Raw genomic sequence first — 22875 nt, 5'->3', positions numbered from 1 at the left:
CTGTGAGGTGCTAGCTTTGTTCAGCTCTTGAAGCCCACGGTTTGGAGCACCCCGAAGCAACCCTGCAAGGTCACTGTGACCTGCCTGGCCACGAAAGCATGGCCACTGCTGACCTCTGAGAAATCAAGCTTGCTTGTCTGCACTCGTCCTGGGAGCTTGGACGGCACAGGGAACTGTGGCTCGTTCAGTTTTGCTTTGCAAAGGGTCTGTTACAGCTCTGCATCCTTGGTGGGATCAACCAGGTCTGCGGCCAGGTAATGGGAAGTGAACTGCCTGGCAGGTCTCCCCAGCTTTGTGCTAGAACCTGCTCTATCTTCCTCCCATCCACCCTGATGACTGTGGTTCAGGCTGAAGCACTTCTCTGTGGCTGAATGAAGCAAGGATCTGCTTCATTTAGAGGTGACTCGTTCTGGTCAAAATGACTGAGATTTACTCTGGCCCAGATAAATCTATTTATAGTAAGTGTTATGCTAATTCCATATGCCTGGGCTGATCCACTTGTACTCACTGGAGCAATAATGCTTTCTGCTACCTGTTCCTTTTAACTACTTCTGTGCAGCTCGCAGCCATTTTGTCCTCGGATCATCAGCACTTACTATAAAGTAGATGTGCATTTCCCCTTGCTTCCCTTTCCAGTGAACCATATAGAACTCCATTTCCTGCAGCCCTGCTGATCTCCTCCCTGTGGAAATCGCTGGCTCAATACAAGATCTGCACTGTGTTTTTAATAACTGGGAGAAACCTAGGTAAAAACAGAGGATGCAAGTAATTTTAAAGCCACTCACATTTAAGTCACTTAAAAAAAACAACAAAAACCAACCTGAATTGTTTTCATTACCTTATCTGAGGTTCCCGTTATGTTTTGTAAAGAGTAATTAATTTCCTGTCACTCTTGTGAACTAAGGAGTGTGGAGGGGATTTTACTCATCGTTAAAATGCATCTGTCTTTGGGATAAACTGTACCAATTGCTTAATGGAGAAATGGCAATAGAAGAGCTTTTTTTAGTGGTTTGTCTCTCCTATTTTTGTTTCCAGGATAATGGAATAAGCTGTATTTCTAATCTTGACTAAAATCTCTCTACAGATGGCTATAAGCATGATGCAGATGTGGAAGGTCGTGCCAATGCTTTTTGATCCTGGAAACACGAGAGGGTTTTCTGTAGTAAAAAAAAAAAGAGGTAGAACAGAAGCTCAGATGATGTAAGTGGCACCAAAATGATTCTGAGATGCAGGGTCCTCATCCCTCTCCTTGTCTTATTCTCGTTTGTTCTTTAAAAAGTTCCACTGAAAAATTTCTTTGCAGTCTTTCAACGATTGCTCAAACACTCGACTTGTCATCAAATCTATCTGTTTCAGCTCCTTTCCTGCTACAGAACTACAAGTAGCTAGCAGAGTCAGCTCTTCACTCCTCATGAAGTCCCCAGGGCAGTAGAGTTAGAGATTGCTGGCTTGTCTTGCTGTGAGATGGGGTTTGGATCACTGGTTTGCTAAGGGCAAGCTAGTATAGCCAGCAAGTGACATCAGCTTGCTGTTCCGCTGTTAAGAGCAGTCAGAGGTGGTCTCAGCACAGCTTTTGAATGCTACAAGACCCTCCACGTAGATAAACAATGTAACTATGGGAAGTAACATCAGAACATAAAATACAGATTGCCCAAATCTGGTTTTCAATGGTACATGAATACAGATGTTTTCCTGGTATTTGGTATTCTATTTTCTCATTTTTTCATGGAGGTTAGATGTAGGTATACAACCTCTAAAACCATTTCCAGTACGTGTGCTCCTGGGTGAAGAGATTCTGTGCCTAAACTCAGCTTAGCTCTAGCTTTGGGAATAGTGTTCATAACATTCTGCACATTTTGCACAGCTACTGAAATATCCAAGTCTTTGCCTGAAATGTGCTAAATGTCAGTTTATGGCTCTCATCCTTTTACTGAGAGGCTGGAGGTGTATGTTTGGACAGAGTATTGAAGCAAGATGAATAAGACTTCATCTTTTGGTTGCATGGTGCTTCATTGACTTTAAATTGGTACATACAATGACAGATACGGCTTTTATGAACTCTGCTATACATACACAAGTATAGGCTTTTTCCAGTATTGCTTCTCATCTATGCTCAAATTATTAAAAGGCCCATCAGAATTTATGAAAGTATTTGAGTTTACCAAGTAGTTTTCCCATACACTGAATTCTCCATCACTACGATAGTGAATTTGAACTCCTGTAGAATCAAGGCACTAAGCAACCTGATCCAGTTGGAGCTGCTCAGAGAAGGGCATTGGATTAGATGACCTCCAGAGGTCTCTTCCAACCTACATTGCTCTAGGATTTAATGTCTTAAAGGTGAAATCCTTCCTTAGCTCTTTTAATGCACTCCTTATGTAATGTATCTCATGATGACAGGGTTCCCCCAAGCTTCTCTTTTGTAACCCACACCCAAACGTTCAAGGAGGCAATAGCAACTTCAGCATCTGGATCTCTCACTGTCCATCCCTGGTTGATCTGCAGATCATAACGTCTACATAAAGCAGAGAGGAAATACTATACAGAAGGCATTTTACTTTTTACCACTCATCATTACAGTCTAGAGGGGAAATTTGACAGAAGTTGCAGCAAACTATTTCTTACTCCTGCCCACAGTACTTGAGCAGCTTCTCAAATCCTGAGGGAACAGGGAAGCAGCCCAACAATGTCATGGTACTTTTAATCTTCCAATACTGCTATTTCAGTGTGTGTGAAAAGGAGAATTCCAATAGAAAACTGACCCAGTGAGCGTAGGTAGATCAGGTCAGGAAATAGCATGGAATTAGACTACTGCCCTAGGGTAGTGTCTCTTCTCTACACGGCCTTTTGGGTGGTTTCAGACCAGCAGTATGCAGAAGTCTGTGCAAACCATGGTAAAACCAGTAAGGAACATTGACCTCTCGGGGACTCTACAGCCTGACTGACAGTAAATCGGACAGTTGACTTTAAAAAGGCACCATCCTAAGGGCAAAGGGGGTTCTCTGCTTGCCAGAGCGGCCAGGACTACCCATTTCTTGTTCAACGTTGTTCTTGTCTCCTTTAGTTCACTGGAAGTCATTTCTCAGCTAAAACACTGAGCTGAGCACCTCAAAGTGATGGATTCTCCATGCGGACCATTTCACATGCATTAATGCTGATGAATTGGCAGAGCAACTGACAAAGATCATCTGGTACCACACAGCAACTTCCACCTTTAGCTCATCAGAGCATAGCACTATTTCTGCTGAGAGCTAATAATTTTTTTGGTTATCAAACTGAAGGGAGCTCTACCTTCCTTTCTGCTCTCAATATTTGTTTGGCAGAAGAATGACACAGCTGCAAGATCCAGCCTCTCTGGTTCGATGTGCAGTAGTTCCAGCACCACATCTCTAGTACACTTTGAGAATAGTCCAGGAAGAGATACAGGTCTCTGCATCTGCAATCTGCATGGACAAGTGCACTCCTGCTGTTCGGTATTCTCTCGACCTCTCTGAGCAGCTCATCATGCAGCTCAGTTCCTGGAATGTCATTCACCAGAAGGATGCAAGAGAGGGCTTTGAGCTCTGGAGAAGAAAGTATCATTGAGAGACTCACAATGAGCAAACTAGGTGAGGCAGCAGCCATACCACAACACACCGGTCAGTCCCACCGCAGCGTGCAGCCAGAAGGTGACTTCTCCTGAACCAAATTCCCGGCCCTTGCTTTGTGCTGACCTGAGCCTGCTGTGTCTCCCACAGAGAGGACACGTGCTTTATTTGACCCTCGCGAGCTAGTTCATCCACCCCACAAGTTCCACAAACACGACTCTAGTGAGACATATGCCCAGAAACAGGGATGTTGACCACCAAACATCCTCCACGCTCAAGACTTAATCAGGTGGGTCATTTGCACTTTCCCAGGGGTGATATATTTTCTTCCCTATACACTTCGATCAAGCTCACTAAGTGACTTCATAGATTGTTTGTCTGCTCATCAGAAGACATTTCTCTTCCTGGGTCACAAGGATTTTCCAGTGGCAATATGGAAACTGCACAGCAAAGACTGAATACAACAATATTCTTTCCTGAGCTGAAAAAAGAAACATTATATGGGCATGTGACTCTTCAGATGACATTTGTTTGCTTTCTTTTACAAGCAAAAGGGATTTATGAAAAAAAAAAAAAAACAAAACAAAAAACTTGTATCAAACCATTCTGTCTTCTCCCCAAATGAACTCAGCAGCATCCGTTTACCAACAGGGCTGGACAAGTTCCAGCGGGCTTTGTTGAGACTTCCCCTAGTCCATAGTTTAGCTCAATCCACCCTCCCGCAGCAGGGATCTCTCTCAGCACTAAATGCTCCTTGTTTCTTTTTTTTTTTCTCTCCCTCCCTTGGGCCTTGGCTCAGAACTGGAGCTCCCCAACCTCTATGCTCCCTTTGTCTCTGTCTGAAAGGCTTTTCCTGTGTCGTGTCCTGCCAAACACAGCAAAGGTCTTGCCCTCCCTGGCAGCAGAAGTGCTGGAAGTGCTGACTGACCTGGGGGCAATAAGGGAGGTTCCTTACCCCTTCCTTGGCCCTGGGAGAGCTGGGTGTCGCTTGCACCCTCCTGGAGGTGCCAAGTATTTTTTTCTGCGCCCCAGTGCCACAAAACAACTGTTTTTTTCCTGTAGAGTTACTTCCCAGTAAGTAACACAACCCTTTCCTAAAGGGATGAGAGTCTGTGGCTGTGCTACTTCAGCTGGTGCGGCATGGAAGCTTGTTGGGGGAAATATGAGTAAGTGTCCTAAACACTACTCACCCCTTGCTTTTATTTATTACTCTCCGGGGTTGGGTATGGGACCTCTTTTCTAGCTCTGACTGCCTTACACCTCTCGAGAGGGAGAGAACTACTGTGCTGCGGCTGGGGTATTAATTCTCATGTAAAGGATTAGTACCTTGGTCATCAAGCTTTAGAAGAGGACACCAGCTACATATGGCCACATAATGGACTGTCACCTCCCTCTGAGCTAGTAAATCATCCTTGCAGGATGAACCTTACCATCCTGCTGCATACCTGACGTTGGCTCGGACCCTGCTCTGGACATAGGATGGGTAGGCTCATATACAAGGAGGAAATTCCCAAGCTCACACAAAAAGCCAGAATGGTGGTAGAGGGAATCACTGGGCAGGAAACGGGGACCAGTGCTGCTTGGAGTAAAATTAATACGTCCTCTGTACTCAATGATGTGGCCCAGGCAAGGGAGAACAAAGTTGGCATTGTAGTAACAGGCCTCAGCAGCAGAAAAAGAAATGAAGCACAAAGTCAAGGGTCAGAACAACAGGATTCAGCCCTGCAGGATTCACAGATAGTCATCCTCCATACTGAAAATTCAGTTAGAAACTGCCACTTCTTCTTGATCTCCAGGCATCTCACACACTTCATCTGAACACCCCCCCCTCCAGTTCAGAACAGCAGGTAACAGAGAAGCATGGAGTACTAAACTATGAATAATTGTGATGAACACAAGCAAAGATTAAAGTCCATGAGGCTAGATGCTACAGCATTTTGACTTCTGAGAGAAGCCTCTTCCCATCCCATCAACATATGTATCAGCTTGGAGTTTTGCAGTGTCTCGGTCCTGTTCACTAGTCTGGCATTGTCCCATCGTCTTATGCATTATCTCTGAATTCAGATGAGTCAGTGGTACATCAAGAGCTTGCATAATTCCAAACTCCTCAACTCAATCTGGCAGAACTGGTTTTATTACACTCTTTGAACACTTAAGGTAGGCATCTTTCTACAAAGTCAGCTTGCTGCCTTCTCTTCCTCCAACCTTCAGGTAGGCTGATCTCTGCAAAGCTGAGAGCACCAGCTGAAGTGCCAGCCTCCAGATGGTGCAAGCAAGAAAAGCCAGGAAGCCTGTGGGAAGAGAAACGTGTGGGAAGAGAAGTGTGTGGGAAGTGGGAAAGGGAAGGGAAGGGAAGGGAAGGGAAGGGAAGGGAAGGGAAGGGAAGGGAAGGGAAGGGAAGGGAAGGGAAGGGAAGGGAAGGGAAGGGAAGGGAAGGGAAGGGAAGGGAAGGGAAGGGAAGGGAAGGGAAGGGAAGGGAAGGGAAGGGAAGGGAAGGGAAGGGAAGGGAAGGGAAGGGAAGGGAAGGGAAGGGAAGGGAAGGGAAGGGAAGGGAAGGGAAGGGAAGGGGAAAGGGGCTCCTGCTATGTCAGTGCTATCACAGTGGCTGCTTCCCACATCCTGGGGTGAGGTCACAGTGCGGGGACAAAACCATACTTCCTGCCAAAAACTGGGTTTATCAGAGAGAACAAAGGGGTGATATTCTGGAAAGAAATTGAGCTGTGGGAAACAGCATTGTTTCACTGAGCTACAATGGAGCAGGAACAACTGACATGCTTGAATAGCCTTCTGCAGAATAGTTAGATTTCTGCAATACCCCAACATGGCAAATGTAGCAGGACCAAGCCAATGTTTAAGCTTGTATTCTTCTTAAGTGCATGGGCATAAAATGGCCTTCAAGCCAGCCACAAGTGTGTATATATGCATAACCTAACTTTTCTTTGTCGTAGGAGTACAGATAAATCTCTTTTAGCAGCTCCCTATGTCCATGGAGATACTTTACCGTAGCAATATATGCGGACCATGTCTGTAAAAACTATACATGTAGTATGCTGTATTTTCAGCCCAATGGCCAGAGATTTAGCAGATGAAACCATATGTCAGTCTCCTCTACGTTACTGTTAAATACAGACCAGCACAGCTGCCTGGATGCTGAGAAAGGACTACAAGCTATACGTCTGTATCTCTGTGCATCTCAATGCATGCACATGCAGGCCATACAGCTAAATTTTATTCCCATAAAATCTCCTCTCACCTTATCAATAGGCAGATGTATCCAACGCTGCAAACACTGCATGTGCACATACATATTTACACACATGTTCACACATGCTGTTTCTATCAGCAGTAGCATTTAATGAAGAGTATGGAACTTATTAAGCCCCGCTGCAGGGTGATGGAGCAGACTGGGTATGCGGAGAACGGATTATCTCACTCTCTGATATTATATAATCTGTTTAGACTGTGCCACTTTATGCTTATTTAAGGAATGAATGAGCACTTCACTCTGGGATGTGCCACCCATGAGTTCTGACATCATCCCTTTAATCCACTGTAATGAATATACTGCTTTGCTTTTTAGCCATTCCCTCCCTATACCCAGTAAAAGTTCTGTACTAGAACGATTACTCTCAGAGACTGCGTACGTGTGTGTGTGTTATTCCACACTGAATCAAATGATGGTTAATTATATCAGAGCAATAGAATGTTCTCTGCTTCCCTCAAGAAGAGACCTGGCACATAAGCATTAAGTAAACTTCTCCTGCAGATAAGGTGAAGCATGACAAGAACGTAGGGCGTGCATGCGCACACTGCTGTAAACGTACCACACTGCATTTGGTCCACTTTGTATTCAGTGGATCAGTACGGGCTATTGAAAATACATTTACAACCTTTCCATTATTTTTTCTAGTTGTTTCTTCCTTCCTATAAGTCAAAGTCTCTATTTATTCCCTTCTTTACAAAATGAGAGGCCAGAGGAGACAGCACCATGCAAAAATAAAAAGATCTGTAGATGCACTGCTTTAAAACAAACCCTTTCCAGTAAGGCAAAACACGTACCCCACCAAGTGAAAAGGATGGAACATTTTGCCAAGAGATTCGCATACGGGCAATTATCTTGCCTCATTTTCTTCTTTTGGGAGCAGCGGCTCAGAGGAGTAACCAGCTCCTGCAGCAACACGTGTGGCTTACTCACCACTTCTTTGACCTGTGTTGGTATTGTCTCACCTAGTTTGTCAGGGCAGATACATGCATGCCTAGCTCTGTTCATATGCACGGGACGGGAGGCAAAGCCAGTTTCCTACCACCAAGCATGTGCAGGAAGGAACCCATGAAAACTCTCCTCCAAGCCTTCTAGAGGAATGGAGTCTCCAGCATACCCAGTCTGCTTTTCTAATCTGTGGCAATAGAAGTAGAAACACTTTTTCCCTTTCTTTTAGCAGCTCGCACAATGGGCAGGACATGAAGCAGGATGCTTTTTCCTTGCTGGTACACGGCCAGCCACGATGGGTGTTGTGACTGCAGTTGTGGGCAGCTCCTTCTGGGCTGAGGGCCAGTCTGGCTGCAGCCAGGCATGGATGCAGGGGAGTTGCAGGAAAACAGCCTCCACCCTGCTCCCTCTCCTGTGGGGTCCTGCAGAGAGGAAGGCTGGCAGCTAACATTCTGGCTGCTGTGTACTGAGGGGCAGAGACACAATTCACCTCCATGCAGCCTGGAAGATCTACACATCTCCCGGGGATGGCAGTTAAGACACATAGTCCACCCCCCTGGCCTGGGGCTGAGGCATGCAGACCCCTAGTGCTGGGAATTCCACAGCTCCAATTCTTTGTCTTACCCACTCCAAGATCTTAACAGAGCAGGCTCTGCAGTGCCTCAGAGAAGATAAAGCAGCAATTAGAAAGCTACTGGCAGGTAAAAATCTCAACCTTCCATACTGGCCATGAAGCCTGCTTCCCTGTCTCCCTTCAAGTCTGCAACCGCTGGTCAAAAAGGGAACTAATTCTGCTCTCGCTTCCCTTTCCTTTCCCCACAGGAAAAGTTAGCATGGCATCATGTTAGCATGAAGCCTAACCTACCTTCTTTTTTTTCCCCACTTCCTTTCCTCCCCCGCTCATCTTTAATGCAAGCTTTACATTAGACAGGAACCACATTAATTATGGGAAGAGCTGACAATCTGTGTGTGTAACAAACACTTGGGAAACAGTGGTCAGGAATGACTGTCAATGTCTGAAATCAGAATACAGCCCTGATGTACAAGAGAACTGCAAGTGAACAAACACTCCTGGCTCCAGGGAAACATTCTGATCTGTCCCCAAAATTCAACTAAACTCTGATTGCAGGTCTGTTTCTAGGACTTGTTTCTTTATCCCAAATAACCAAACTTACAAAGCTAGCAGTAGCCTGTTTTTTTAAGCAAAGCCAGTGCTTAGGAAGCCAGAAAAACTCATGGTTCCACTGGCTTTCCTGCTGCAAAAAAAATTAATATTACGGATGAAATTTCATAGTGTTATGAAACCAGGTTTTAAAGAGACCTTTGCCATTTCAGAAAACCTTGGGATTCCAAAGCTCTTGTGCTGGGTTTTCATTCCTCCCATTCCTGCCCTTCGACTGCCCCTTGAGAACAGAGCAGCTCAGGACACTTCAGAGTCAAGGCTTTACGGGGCTAGCAGTTTCAGGTAGCTTTTCGGTGCAGGAATTAAAACTTAATTTGCAATGGCTACAGGAAACTGCTAGGTGGTGTGAAAACTGGCTCTTTCACCAGCCCCGCGTATCTGAACAGGAGGAGCTAGGGACCTGTTTGACCTGACAAGCTATGTGAAACAGTACGGACACAGCCTAGAGACAGGTGCATCCAGACCCAAAGTCACTCTCGTAGCTCTGATTTCAGGTCTTAGCCTTCGTGCTGTTCCTAACCTAATCCAATGTATACGCTTTCCATCCCGAGGTCATCTGTTGCCCGCTCAAGTCCCAGTACCAAATTGAAAGTCTCTGGCTTCCTTATATCTACTACGTGACTTGGAAAGGGGTTTCTCAGCTCGCTGTACCTGTGTTAGTAACCCCAGGATACGGTCTCTTCAAATCAGAAAATACTGTTTAACTGGAAAAAGGGACTTGCAATATCCCCCAGGATACAACTCAGGCATTGTAGCGGAATTTACGATGCCTGATCCGTGCATTAGCAGATGAGACAGTGCTTTATTCCTTATCCAGTGATTATAGGTCAGAGACGAACTGCCCTACTGACAGTGCAAAACTTTGCAGAAGCACCCAGATTAAGAGAGGCTGTGTCACTGATAACATGGATAATGTGCAACAAGCTCAGGATGTCTGGCCCAGGGGAGGCCAGCCAGAGAAAGCTGCCAGACGCGCAGTCCAAGCTCCTCCAGGCACAGGATTCTCCACCATGCTGTTGCATCCCTTCTCCCTGGCCGGACTGGAGAGCTGCCTTGATGATGCCACTGAGACCAAAAAAAACCAGCCTGACTCCAGGAGCCTGCACTGCCTTCCGGTCTCTGGGAGGCAGACCAAAATGGTGGTAAATGGTAAACGGTAAATGGATGGCTTCTCTCTCACGAGCTGGGAAAGGTCCCTGGTGCATGCAGCAGCAGCATGTTGCCCTTCTTTCTAGCACACCTCCCCTCGGAGCCCAGCGTGGGAATGCCATGCTTTCCTACCTAAAGGGATCACCAGAAATGAATGATTAATCAGTCAGTGGCGATGGCGTCACGTTACTGAAGGTGCTTTGCCATCACAAACATTAATTACTTCACAGGCTCTTGACTCAGACATGCAGTGAGACCCTTCCATCCTGCCCCTGTCCCTAAGCTAAGGAAAATAAAGCAGAGGAGCTGTTGAAATAAATAAAAGGGACTTTCCTCCATCGCACAATCGCTGAGTGCCAAAGCAAGCAGGAGCCCTCAGCCTCGGGGCTCCCCATTCTCCGCTGTGGCTAGCAGAGAGCCTGGGTTCCCTTCAGACGAAGGCTCGACACCGTTGTTTCCCATCACCACAAAACTGGCTTTGTGGCACCTTTCCAGCTTCCTGAGCTTCAGCACTGTGTGTGACAACAGACTCTGACTTATCCCTAGAATGCAAAGCTTGCTGGCTTTGCAGTAACACACATTTCAACAGGAGCCTGTCTAGAGTCCACATGAATGAGGTAACGCCAAATAACGTTTCATTGAACTCTTATTCTACGTGCTCACTTGGCCTCACTGCAGTCCTTCGAGGACCAGGGTTGGAATCCAGAGACACTGCGTGGTGCCATGACAACCAGCAAAGCACAATTATCAAGACATGTGGCACTCTCCGAGGAGGGATGGATGCATCTCCCACAGATACTTTCAACAGCACAGATAAGCTAGCATCAGCATCTCTGAGCCACATTACCTCTGGGTCTAATTACCCTCTTCCACCACAGGGTTACTGCTCTTTCGGTTTTGTCATCTAACTTCCAACCATCTTACATTCTTTATTACAGCTAGAAAACTAGCCACTAGCAAAACCCTGATCTTGGTTTCTCGGTGGCTTTCGGCCATCCCAACAGGACAAGGTCTACAGTTCCTCGGGGTGTTGCCCCTCAGAAGGCTCTGGGGGAAAGCAGCCCAGACTAACACCCTGTGCATGTGACAACCGGAGTTTTACACTTTGCAAAACTTTTCCTGCAAAACCATTCAGGTGGAACAGCTTACTCCTTACACTTATCTCATGGCAGCCAGGAGGAGAGCCACGGAAAGGGAAAAATGTCAGAAGGCCATCACCAACAAAAGTGATGATTTCCATCTTTGTGTAGCCACACACATCCCAGCCAGTAGAAAGAGAAGAGAGGAACAGCTACTGAAAATGAAAGCAAGCAACTTCCAACTCAGAAACTGATCTGTTGGGCAACTAGAAGCATTTCAAAGTTTGCAGGTGTTCTTACAGGGCACGTACTATTACAAAGCAAGGCACAATACAGGAGTGATATTCCTGTAACAAACTCAATCATCAAATTACGAAGTACCAAAATTTCCCTGGTCCGTGCGCTATGCCATGAAACTTATGAGCTATAGCTGTTATGAGTGTCCTGAGAGACTGTATTTCAGAGTTTAGCATCATCCACTGCAAACTCACAGCTCCTTAGTCTGGACAGTCTTATCTTGGGGAAAAAAAAAATATTTAAAAATCCCTTTTCTGATTTTGAGAGTTGGGATGGATCAGCAGGGTTTTAGCTTCAGAACCTTGGCCCTTTGGGATACTCTGCTTACACAGTTCACAATTCACAGTTACTAAGGAAACTGCTTGCTAAAAATTTGGCATGAAATACCATTTATGAAGCCAAGCCAGAGATCTCACGTCAGTTGTCACCCAGTCAATTCTCTCATACCAGGGGATTTTCCCTGTCTACACACTGAATAAATACCTTCAACTCTGCCCACAGTAATGCAGGCTGAAGGACTGCAGCTTTTTCCTAAGTACTTCAGGATTCACATGGTGGTTTTGAGGACAGGGAACCTCAGATTAAGGGACTTCTGCTTCCACATACTTCTGTGATACCACCTACGGAGGAAAAAGAATTGTACCACGCGAGGGTCCTGCTGTGAATGGGATTCACCTGACACAAGAGCAGCTGAAGGGTGATGCTGCCTCAATGGCAGAGGAAGCCCTTTGGGTGAAGTTGTCACAACTACAGCTGTCACACACAGACAGACACACGTCTGTGGGGAGGCACCAACCTAATAGATGAGGGACAGATGCCACCATGCCCCAGTACAACTCCGGTAAAGGCCAGATTTGCTTCTGTATTACTGACTTGGGATGACTTTAAAGGGATGCCAAAAAAGGGGGGGGGCAGAAGCCAGGAGAGGAAACAAAGCCTCACTGCACTCGGAAAGCACCACGCTGATGCACAGATATTTAGGATCTGGATGGAGCGGGTGGACTGCTGGAACTGGGAGAGTATCTCATGGCTGGCACTGCGAGGAGAAGTAACTATACAGTGACATCTTTGACTTCTCCCTCTACATACTTCAGACTCTGACTTTAGAAGTGCAATAGTCAAGAGATAAGAAATAGGATAAATAAAGACAGGTATTACAATTGATATAGATAGTATCATGCTGGTTTTGTGACAGCATCTTCTCTCTCGTGCAACTAAACCAGCAAGTGATGGCAATCATGCTCATTAGTCTCTCATTCAAAAAGCTCTCTACGTAGGCATATATTCATGCAACTGCAATCAGGAGCAGGGATCTTGCTTACATAAGGTGACTTGTGTAACAAAAACCAATTTCAAATCAATGCATGTGCTCTTTTTGTTAAACTGATTTAGTTAAACAGATGAAGATTCTTTCTTCGGCTGTTCTGGGCGTAATTTAAATTTGCTTTTAAATATCTTAAGCTAATAAGTTTGGCTTACTTCAAACTCCATGTCGATGGCACGCAATGTCAACTGACACAAATCACACAGAAGCCACTAAAGATTTTTTCTGCAGAGGCCTTCACCAACACACATTCACATAGCACCGATGCATTAAAACTGGTTATGCCAGCTTTAAAGTTGTCTAATTCAATCTGTTACCAGACTTAGCAAGATCAGGTTGACTACTGATTTTAATTTTTCCCCTTCTGTTTGAAACACCCTAGTAAGAGTTAGAAAATATTTTCTAAAATGTACATGTTTTTCCACTTTCTTTTCCTCTGGCAAATGACAATTTTTTTGTCTTGCATCTTTCATGGAGCTAGAATTACATGCCTGCATTTTTCCCTGCCTAATGAGAGCTGCAATAACGTGCAGACAGTGGTGCACACTGCTAGAAAAACCATCTCTGCCTATGTCCCTGGGTCACTGCCTGATGACAGCGCTGCTCTGGGGAGCCCTGTGCATTTCCGAATTACTGCCTTACAGCCATCCAGAGGCTGCAAGGCACGGGGGAGGTGAAGACTGGCACCCCTCAGATCTGGGCACGTACGTGGTCTTGTGTATGCCCCAGTTGCAGGTCTCCCTTTCCTGCTAAGCAGCACAGAGGTTCCTCGGTGGCCTGGGGCTTGGATGGATCCAGAGGGATGCTGTTAGCTGTCTGTTCCCTCAGGTCACGGCAGCTGTAAGGGCTCCTCATGAGAAGATTCCAGCATCTGAGTCATTGTGCTACAGTCAGCACGGCACCTCCTGGCTCACCCCACTGACACGCAGCCCGCTCCGCAGTGGGTAACCCTGACCTCACAACTCTGATTAATAAGGTTAGTTAATAGCAACAACTACAATAGCAATGTTAGTTAAGGAAATAACCGCTTATTTCCTTCCCTTGTGGGAATTACCACACAGGCATTTCGGGTTTTCTGTGACCCACAGAGTGCTACAGCCAGGTCCAACTTCCACAGTTTGTTCCCACTCTTCCCTTGTCCTCCTGACTGTTCTGAGAGCACATTTACACCCAGAATGAGTAACCATGTCCCTACCCGTCCCTTAGCACGAAATGAGTGTTCCCTGAGTGAGGAGGGAATAAAGGTTGGGGGTAAGCCTTTGGAGCTGGCAGTATGCCTAAGGACTTCCAATTTGCAAGAATGAGCCAAAATTACTCATCTAGCACTGTTGCTTAACAGATCTGCAAGGGTAAGGGCAGTAATGGGTTCTTCTTTGCATCGCTCCAGACCACTGGCTTCTGTGACTGAGTGGAACAAGTCAGAAACACGTTCCTAGATTTCCCAGACTACTGCTAGCGAAACAGAAGGCTCCGCGTGTCAGGCAGATGAAAGCCACAATATCTATCGGGGTTGCATTCAAATGTGCTAGAACTGGTCTTTCAGGATAATTATACCTGTTTACTGGAATTGAATATACATGTCTCTACAAGATGCCTTACAGAAACAAGGCTTATCAACCCATCTACAGAGCTACACATGATCAAGTAACGAAATCTTTTAAAAACAGAAGTTTTCTTTGTAGCAACTGGTCCCTATATAATGGGAAGCAATGATGGATGGAGCGTATATTGAATATCGATTTGGAGTGTTTTGACATGTAATTGGATTTGACTCCTAAAGTAGACTAGTTTGGTAGCCTTATTATGGGATGTTTAATACAATGTTTGTTTATGCCTGTGTGTTATTTTTGGGTTTTTTTTTTTCCTCCCTGTGTACCACAAACAGAAAACAATTTGATTAGCTCGAAGGTTCACTGATGAGGAGAATAAACCAATTGTAAAACATGGCACAACCCTTTGCTGGCAAGCGCAGAGGGGCTCTGTGCAGCACTGAGTGCCAGCAGGAAAGGGAGGGCGATTCCCAGCTAAGGGACTGGTGTGGGAAACCTGGATTACATTTTTGCCTCTTCCACAGATGTTTCCTATGGCAAGGGACTTCACCTATTGCTGTCTCAGTCTCTGTTGAGAAAGTGTGGATTATATGCTACGCTACCTTCTCTCATCTCATTTTATCTGTATTTTTGTATACAGTTTAACTTGCATGGCATTTTACTTTTTTTATAGTTGTAAGATTATAGGGACATGTTAGTAAGCATCTCTGCTACGTACTATGGAAGACGTCCTGTCCCTTACAGGTATCTAATGATTCTCTTGTATTAGAAATGAATAATTGTAACAGAAGAACTAATTAAAGAGTCAGGAGGAAGAAAAGTATACAAGGATGCTAAAATCTATACTGCTTGAGAAAGTCTGAAGAATTCTATTTTGCTCTTTTGTGTGTGTGTGTGTGTCCCATAGGCCTGCTAATGTCAGTATTTTCTCACTGTTCGAGGTTTTCGTAGTTTACGTATTTCCCTGCTATGTGTATTTCAGACCTTCTGAAATACACAGGCTTACTTCTCTAGTCTAATCTCTTGTTCTCCCTGTAACAGGCAGACTGTGTCTGGCCATTTGGGAAATAGTTCATAATTCCATGCTTAAATAACTGGCTTTTGATAAAGGTCCAACCCAGTGCTCTGAGAGCTGTTTTGTTTTTATGGATGGAGCAGACAGAGCAGAATGATGTTGCCTGCATACTAAGAAACTTGGCCTGAAGCCCACACACACACCAAAGGCAAAATAAATAAATAAACATATCAATCAATCCTGACGTCACCAGGAAAAGGGTCACTGCCATGTGGAACGAGACATCTGGACAGTGAAGTCACTGCTCTGGATGGATGCCACTGAACAGTTCACATGCTCTGCGGCACAATAGATAAAATGACAGTCAAACAAGAAAAGGGAGGGGGCAGATAAATTCCAATTGATGCCAAGAGAACAGAGGTTTAAAGAAGGAGCTTCACACCTTCTGCAAACCTGTCCATGCATCTAACTTTTTCCTGACGAAAAACTCCCATGACTCCAACGCCAACCAGGCACAGAAACAAAACCAGCCTGTCATCTCACATGACACTGCCCATCACACTTTCAGAACCACCTTTGGCACAAGAAAGAGCAGGATCTTACCGTGCAACCAAAATTAAAACGTGTGGGGGAAGACCCTTTCCACAGCCCTATATATCCCCATATGCAGGGATAAAGAAGATGCACGCACCCAGGTATTTGCGTTACTTGCTGCTGTACACAACCACACACAAAAAAAAATAACAGTTGTTCAGAATAGCAACAGACCACGGTAGCCTTTCACATCAATATTGCATTCCAAGAGATTATTTTTAAATGCACCTCAAGGAAAATGCAAACCGTTCTATTTCATAAACACAAAGGTTTGGAGAAGGAGCAACAAGAGACGTCTGCAGGGAAGGAAGGAGAGACCCCTTGTAACTCTTTCCTCCTTACACACAGCACAACCAACTTGCAGAATTCTGCAGGCTATTGTCTTTCCTTCCCTCTGTCCCTACCAGGCACAGCACTGAAGCAGCAGGAGATGGTTAACTATGGAAGCTCCGCTTTCCCCTTTATAGCATCAGGACACCCCAGCCCATCCAGACAGCTAGCCAGGATGGATGCTCCTGGCACAATGGAGCATCTGCACCCAGACCGTGGGGGCTCCTCTCCAGCCCTGGGCATTTCTGAAACGGCCTGATTTTAAATGCAGCGCAGCCAAGACGGCGTCTTTGTTGTCATAGCCCGGATTCCTTCAAGACTGCTAAAAAAATCCACCCTCCGAGAGATGGGAATGCGACTGCATGGAAAACGGCTCTATTTCTCCGCACTGGCTCCTTTGCGGTTTAAATCAGCGCTGCCCAGCTGCCCCCCGAGGGCGATGCCAGCCCCGTTACCAGAGGGACCCGGCGCTGTCTGCCGGGCGCTGGGATCGGGATTTTTTCCGCCGGGAACGAGCAGGGCAGCGCGGCGCGGAGGGCTGGCCACCGCCGGGCACCGCCTGCAAGCCGGCGGCATCCCAGCCGCGGGGCCGGTAGCCCCAGCCCCGGCGGGTGGCGGGGGTCGGTAGCCCGGCACGGGGCCCGTTCGCTCCCCGCGGCCCCCCGGTAGCGGCGGGAGCGCTGAGCAGAGCGCGGGGGCAGCCCGCTCTCTCTCCCCGCTGCTCCCCCGCCGAGGGCTGCGCCACTGGGCTCGGCCGCTGCTTACCGGAACCGGGGCGAGTCCTTGATGCACTCCTCGAACTCCACCGTCATCCTGCCGGCTGGGCCCGCGCAGCGCTCAGCGCTCAGCGCAGGAAGCGCATCGGCCGCCGGCAGCCGGGGACGCGCGGCCGAGCGCCCGCCCCCCGCGCCCGCCGCACACGCGCCCGCCGCCCCGCCGGGGGGAGCACCGCCCGCCGCCCCGCCGGGGGGAGCACCGCCCGCCGCCCCGGGGGGAGCACCGCCCGCCGCGCCCGGGGCTGCCCCGAGCCCAGCCGAGGGGGCCCCGCCGCCTCCCGCAAGGCGCTGCCGTCCCTTCTCCCCCCCCCCTCGGTTCCCCCTCGCCGGTACGCGGCGGGGGCGGCTCGGTGGAGCGTGTTTCTGCGCTGAGCCGGCTGCGGTTGCAGGCTAATTGCCTGCCGGAGTGATTAGCTGGAGGTGCGGCCGGTCGTTTGCACCGAGGGTCGCCCCGGCGGGATGCGTGCACCGCACAAAAAAAGTCAAGGCTGTGCGGGATGCGCAGGGCGATTCTACACCAGCAGTGTCAAAAGGATTGGCTTCAATCCTGTTACGGCTTAATCTAGTTTTTAATTTTCTCTACGCGGTGGATTTGTTGCTGCCATCAGCCATGCAGTAAATCTGCAGTAACTCCTGGGAAGCCAATGTAATCACCCAAGGAAGGAAGACATCTGGGCTTGTGGGTCTGGCCGAACAGATCATGTTTGCCACAGGACATAGCAATGTAATGTGGCATGGATAAATGAGGCTAATTACAGTGAGCTTAGTTCTGATCCTCCACCCATCCAGCACCACACACAGAAGAATGGTGTAACACCCCTCATTCACTGCAAGTTTTAGGTGAATTTAAGACTAAGAAAAGGGCATGAAGTGTCAGGGTCCATGACATGCATCCTGTGTAATATGGACCTAAACTAAAACCAGGAGCCGGACAAACACCAGGGCCAGGGCATCTGAATCCAGGACAAAACGTGATGATGAGGCCTTACCTCAGCCATGGGCAGAACTGTGATGACATGAGATGAAATAAGATGTTCAATGCTGTTTCTGTACACAAACTAGAGCCAAGAGTCACCTCTAGACCAGGCTCCCATTTCCGTCTTGAGTTCCCAGACCTGCTTGATTTGTCAGCCACAGTCACAAGTATCTATGTGCGAGCAAAAGTCTGACTTATTTGTCACAGTTATCAGATGCTGGCGTCTTCTGAGGAGCAAAGGAAGTAGCCCCCATCGATCACCTCCGTCCAGGAGAAGGGGCAAGGTGACCTCTTGTGGCCTCTGTTTTACATGGTTTCATAAAGGTCAAATCAACACAAATCTTTTTTTTTTTTTTTTTTTTTTTGTTCTTCCAGCACAGATGAAAGTGTGCGGGTGTTTCTGCCTGCCAGTGTATGCACAAACTCAGGGATTAGAAATTACCATCCTCTTTAAAGCTGAGATTCATCAGTTTCGTTATAATAGAGTCTGGATGCCATTGTGCGAGTTGAAAGCTGGTGGGATTTTTCCATTCAAAACAGATCTCAGATTTGTATGAGGCAGCCAGGGATTTTTCTGTTGCTCTCCCTCTTTTTCTAATGAGTTGGGATTTGTTTACTGGTTTTAGGCCATTGTACATGCAGATATTGCAGTTCAGTATGACAGAAAGATGAATAAAGATTTTAAAATACAGAACATAGTCACGAAGAACATCTGCAGCCTTTTGTTAATTCTCATCATCTCAGCCTATTTTGGTCCCTGTAGCTGTTCTTTACCCTCAGCGATTGGTAGCCTGCACACATCTTTCCACAGGCAGGCTGACCGGGATGAACGTGGGCTGGCCTGCAATGCCCATGCTGGTTTTTGCGGGGATTCTGGCACAGCTCCTGGCAGTCCGGAGCGGTTTCGCTGCAGGTTGGGAACATTGGAGCCTTTAGTCAACAATCCCAAACTCCCAAGGAACCAGCAGGCAGCCCCTTGCCACGGGCACTGCCATGTCCTGGGCCTCACCCGAGAAACTTATGGCCCCATATAAACCATTTTTTTCCTGTGGGAGTTACATTCCTGCTCTGCTGCTTGCCGAAAGGTGCTTGCCTACAGTCAAACTTGAGAGCCGACAAGAAGACCAAGCACGCGGGTTCGAGGGGGTTCCTTCCCCCGCCATCGCTGCCCGGGTCACCTTCAGCCAGCCTCCTCCACGCACAAGGAAAAACTCCGAGGTGCCCCCGGGGCTGGGGAGCGGCGGGTGCCCCCGGGCCTGCGCCCCCCGGCCGAGCGGCGGCTCCATGCAGCCCGGGCCCAGGCCGCGGGCAGCAGCCCAGGGCCACCGCCCAGCTCCCGCCCGCCTCCCCCGCGGCCCGGGCCGCTGCCGGGCCCGCCCGCCCCGGGCCTTGAGGCGCTGCCGGCGAGCGGAGCCAGGCCCCGGCGGGCCCGCGCTGCTGCCCCGGCCGCCGCCTCTGCAGGCCCCGGCGCTGGCTGCCCCCCCGGCGCGGCGGCGGCGGCGGCGGCGGAAGCGGCGGAAGCGGCGGCGCGGGGCGGGCCGGCGCCCGGGGGAAGGCGGCGCGGCCCGTGGGGGAGGGGAGGGGAGGCCGCTGGGCTGCACCGGGGCCCGCTGGGGCCGGAGCCTTCGCCGTGGGGCCGTAGGCAGCAAAGATGGTCTCTCCCCCAACTCGATACCTAGTGTTCTTTCAGTACCTTGGCACTAAATATAGGTAGGTGCCTCAGCATGTGCTCAGCCATGTGCGGTGGAAGTGACCAGCGCCTGCTGTGGCCCTGGGGGTTACCCACGGGCCGTGAGGGGGGAGCCGGCCCTGCCCTGGGGGTTACCCACGGGCCGTGAGGGGGGAGCCGGCCCTGCCCTGGGGGTTACCCACGGGCCGTGAGGGGGGAGCCGGCCCTGCCCTGGGGGTTACCCACGGGCCGTGAGGGGGGAGCCGGCCCTGCCCTGGGGGTTACCCACGGGCCGTGAGGGGGGAGCCGGCCCTGCCCTGGGGGTTACCCACGGGCCGTGAGGGGGGAGCCGGCCCTGCCCTGGGGGTTACCCACGGGCCGTGAGGGGGGAGCCGGCCCTGCCATGGGGGTTACCCACGGGCTGTGAGGGGGGACGTGCAAGGAGGTGGCTGGGGAAGGATGGGCAAGTGCAGTGGTTTTGGTGAGGGATAAATCCTTTGCTGAGCAAGTGAGAGCAGATGGGGAGCTGGACTATGCATCCTGCTGCTGTGTAGAAGTGTTAGGAAGGGGGATGGTCGGGGCAGGAAATGCATAAAAGGGGCAAAGAGAAAATAACAAAGGATGGAGGAGGCGGCATAGTTGTGGTCTCAGGCTGGATGGGGGAGCCAAGTTACTGTGTTTCCTGTGGTGGTTTGTGGGGTGCCTGGTGGTGTGGGCAGTTCTCAGTGGTTCAGATACCTGCGCTGCTTGAGAGATGCGGGTGAAGTGAAATGTGGGCTGTGAGTCCTGCAGGGTAGCAGAGGCAGGATTCCCCCTGGCCTTAAACATCCCACATGTGTTGCTGTGCTTATTTACATTAAAAAAAAAAAAAAAAAAAAAAAAAGTGTGTGGGAGAACTTGTGCAGCTCCAACTCATGGAATGGTGCCTATCTTCATGAGGATTTTACAGAATAATAGCATCATGTTCCAAACCCCACAATTCTTTTGTAGTGTGTGGTCTGTGTCACTGTGGGCACTGACCTAAGTTACTCTGAGTAGTTACAGGTAGGTTGGGTTTAGCCTTGGGATGTATCTCTGCACTTCAGCAGGTTTTGTGAACGGCTGTGACTTCTGTAGTAGAGAAGGAAGCTCATCACAAACTGTCTTTGTGGTCTTTTAGTACTTTCATGACATCCACAGAGCCTGCAAGAAAGGGACCTGCAACTGGCAACTAACTGGCCCTGGAATAGTTTTATCCTTAAACTCTTTTCTACTGTAATTTGTCTGCCTGACCTTCTTGTCAGTCTCCATCTGAAGGGCTAGTCCAGATAGTAACATTTGAAGACATTTTTATTTCCAGCCGCCTTTCTTGCAAAATCATCGCTACATCTGTTTTCCTGTCTGTTCATCGGAGTGTTTGGTCCCTGCAAGTTCTGTAAAAAGATCGAGGTCGCTCAATAGCAAACAGTTTGTTAATTGTCCCGCATTAACTTCTGGATGTATTGGTGGACTCTGTCATGTTCTGGTGTCTTGACTCCTACCAATAACTATTGTATTTGTTTTGCTTTGCAGTGGGGTTATGGGGACTTCGAATGATCAGTCAACAGTTGGAGTCCAGAATTACTTGGAGGTACGTCCTTGCTAATCATATTGTTATTAAAATGAAACTTTGAGGGTCACATTGTTGAGCTACAGATATTATCAAGGATAAATATTTTTAGATTGACACTCCGTAAAAGACACTTGAATAGTGCTAAACACTGTAATACTGAAAACACTCGGAGTGCTTTAGAAATTATGTCAGTATACAGGTGGGAGAAATAGGTCAGGGTGAAGTCAGGGACATTAAGATCCTGATACTGAAAAAGATGTGGATCCTTCAATAAGATTTGAAATTGAGGCATCCAAGTCCAGAGCTATGACTCTGAGAGCCCTGGCTCAGGTGCTGGCCCACCTGAACGTACTTTAGTGTGAGCTTCATTAGCATTTGTTGCTTTGCCTCCCTTTATTCTTAGAACTACTTTGGTTCTGAACAGGCTTAGCTGCTCTGCTTCTGCTTTGTGTCTAAGTCCTTTATGGATTTAGAAATCAGATGCTGCATCCTCCTGGGAGAGGATATCTAAGATAGACATTTTTCAGAACAAAGCATAGCAGGATATCCATTGTTCCAAAGAAAAAAAATGCTTGGTTTCCATTCTTCTGGAGTTCTTCTAATATGCCGGGGATAAAAAAAGGTATGATCCTGTCATTGCTGTTGTTCCTGCACTGCTCCCAGGGATTTCCCAGAATGTAAGAATGGATTTTGGAACCCAGATGCTGTTTGGGCTTGGACTGTGCAATAGGAATGCAAAAGACCCACTGTTACACCAGGAAGTAGAGAGTGGGTTGCTTGTGTAGGGTAAATGCTCAGCACACCTGGATGTTTGTGCAACCCAGTTGTAACTTAATTACAAGCTGCTGTTGAGCAGTGTTTGTTTGAGCGGTGGGGGTGAATCCTGTGTGTGTGTGCAGGGCAGGAATGAAAAGGAAGCTGCTTTATTTTTCTCTCTTGTCTTAGAAGTAGTCAAAATGAAACTTATGCCTCTTTATAAGATAAGAGATTGTTGAAGAGGTTGAAGCTGACTGCTTTAGGTCAAATCACACCTGTATATTAATAGCCAACCTTTCTGTTACTCAGTTCTCATTTTTGGTCAGACTGTCTAACATGACAAACAGGAGCAGTTTGAAGGTGGTGCACCAGCCATGCTTGCCTGTGATCGTCTGTGCTCTGCCTGCCTTAGCTACAGTTCTGGTGTTGTGAAGGAACAGTTGTTGAAGAGCTGGTCCAGGAGCAGACTTGCTGTCCCACCCAGCCACGCTGTGACCGTGGCTAGGATTTCCACACTGTGTCTTGGTTTGCTGAGTGAGTTCTTGCCTGCTCTTGCTAAGTAGTTTGCAGAAGGAAAGTGTGATGAATTATGGCTTGAGTAAGAGTTCTCAGGGTGTATTTGTATGGCTTCTTGCCTGAGACCATTGTGGAGAAAGTGTATAAATATTGTGCAGATCTTGAAAGAAAGAAGAGCCCCGAAGGACTTTCTATCTCATTTATCTAATCCTCTGAACCATCCAGTGTCTCAGCCCCAGGCGCCGGACTTTGGGTGAGCCCAGCAGTTGTTTT

At 48.0% G+C, this 22875-nt stretch overlaps 2 protein-coding genes across 11 annotated transcripts in view; one reads left to right on the top strand and one right to left on the bottom strand.

The window, feature by feature from the left end:
* The window catches only part of ACAP3 (ArfGAP with coiled-coil, ankyrin repeat and PH domains 3), a 95423-nt gene extending 77185 nt beyond the window's left edge, over positions 1 to 18238 (bottom strand). For 3 of the 7 annotated variants that reach the window (XM_080379684.1, XM_080379688.1, XM_080379690.1), the window contains exon 1: positions 17084 to 18063. In XM_080379684.1, coding sequence (XP_080235810.1) covers positions 17084 to 17130 — 47 coding nt within the window. In that variant the 5' untranslated portion in view covers positions 17131 to 18063. The other 4 variants (XM_080379687.1, XM_080379689.1, XM_080379686.1 and 1 more) reach the window with 3 other exon arrangements.
* A 1349-nt stretch (positions 18239 to 19587) lies between these two features.
* Positions 19588 to 22875, top strand: part of PUSL1 (pseudouridine synthase like 1) — a 29826-nt gene continuing 26538 nt past the window's right edge. For all 4 annotated transcript variants that reach the window (XR_013926841.1, XM_080379726.1, XM_080379727.1 and 1 more), the window contains exons 1-2: positions 19588 to 19780; positions 21291 to 21348. Coding sequence is in view for 3 of the 4 variants with exons in the window: in XM_080379726.1 (XP_080235852.1) it covers positions 19722 to 19780; positions 21291 to 21348 (117 nt within the window). In the remaining variant the exon portion in view is untranslated. The remainder of the gene's footprint in view (positions 19781 to 21290; positions 21349 to 22875) is intronic.

This window comes from Falco punctatus, assembly GCF_963210335.1.
Source record: "Falco punctatus genome assembly, chromosome: 3".
Classification (NCBI taxonomy): Eukaryota; Metazoa; Chordata; class Aves; order Falconiformes; family Falconidae; genus Falco; species Falco punctatus.
The sequence above is the reverse complement of the archived record's forward strand: the minus strand, read 5'-3'. Positions and strand labels throughout refer to the sequence as shown.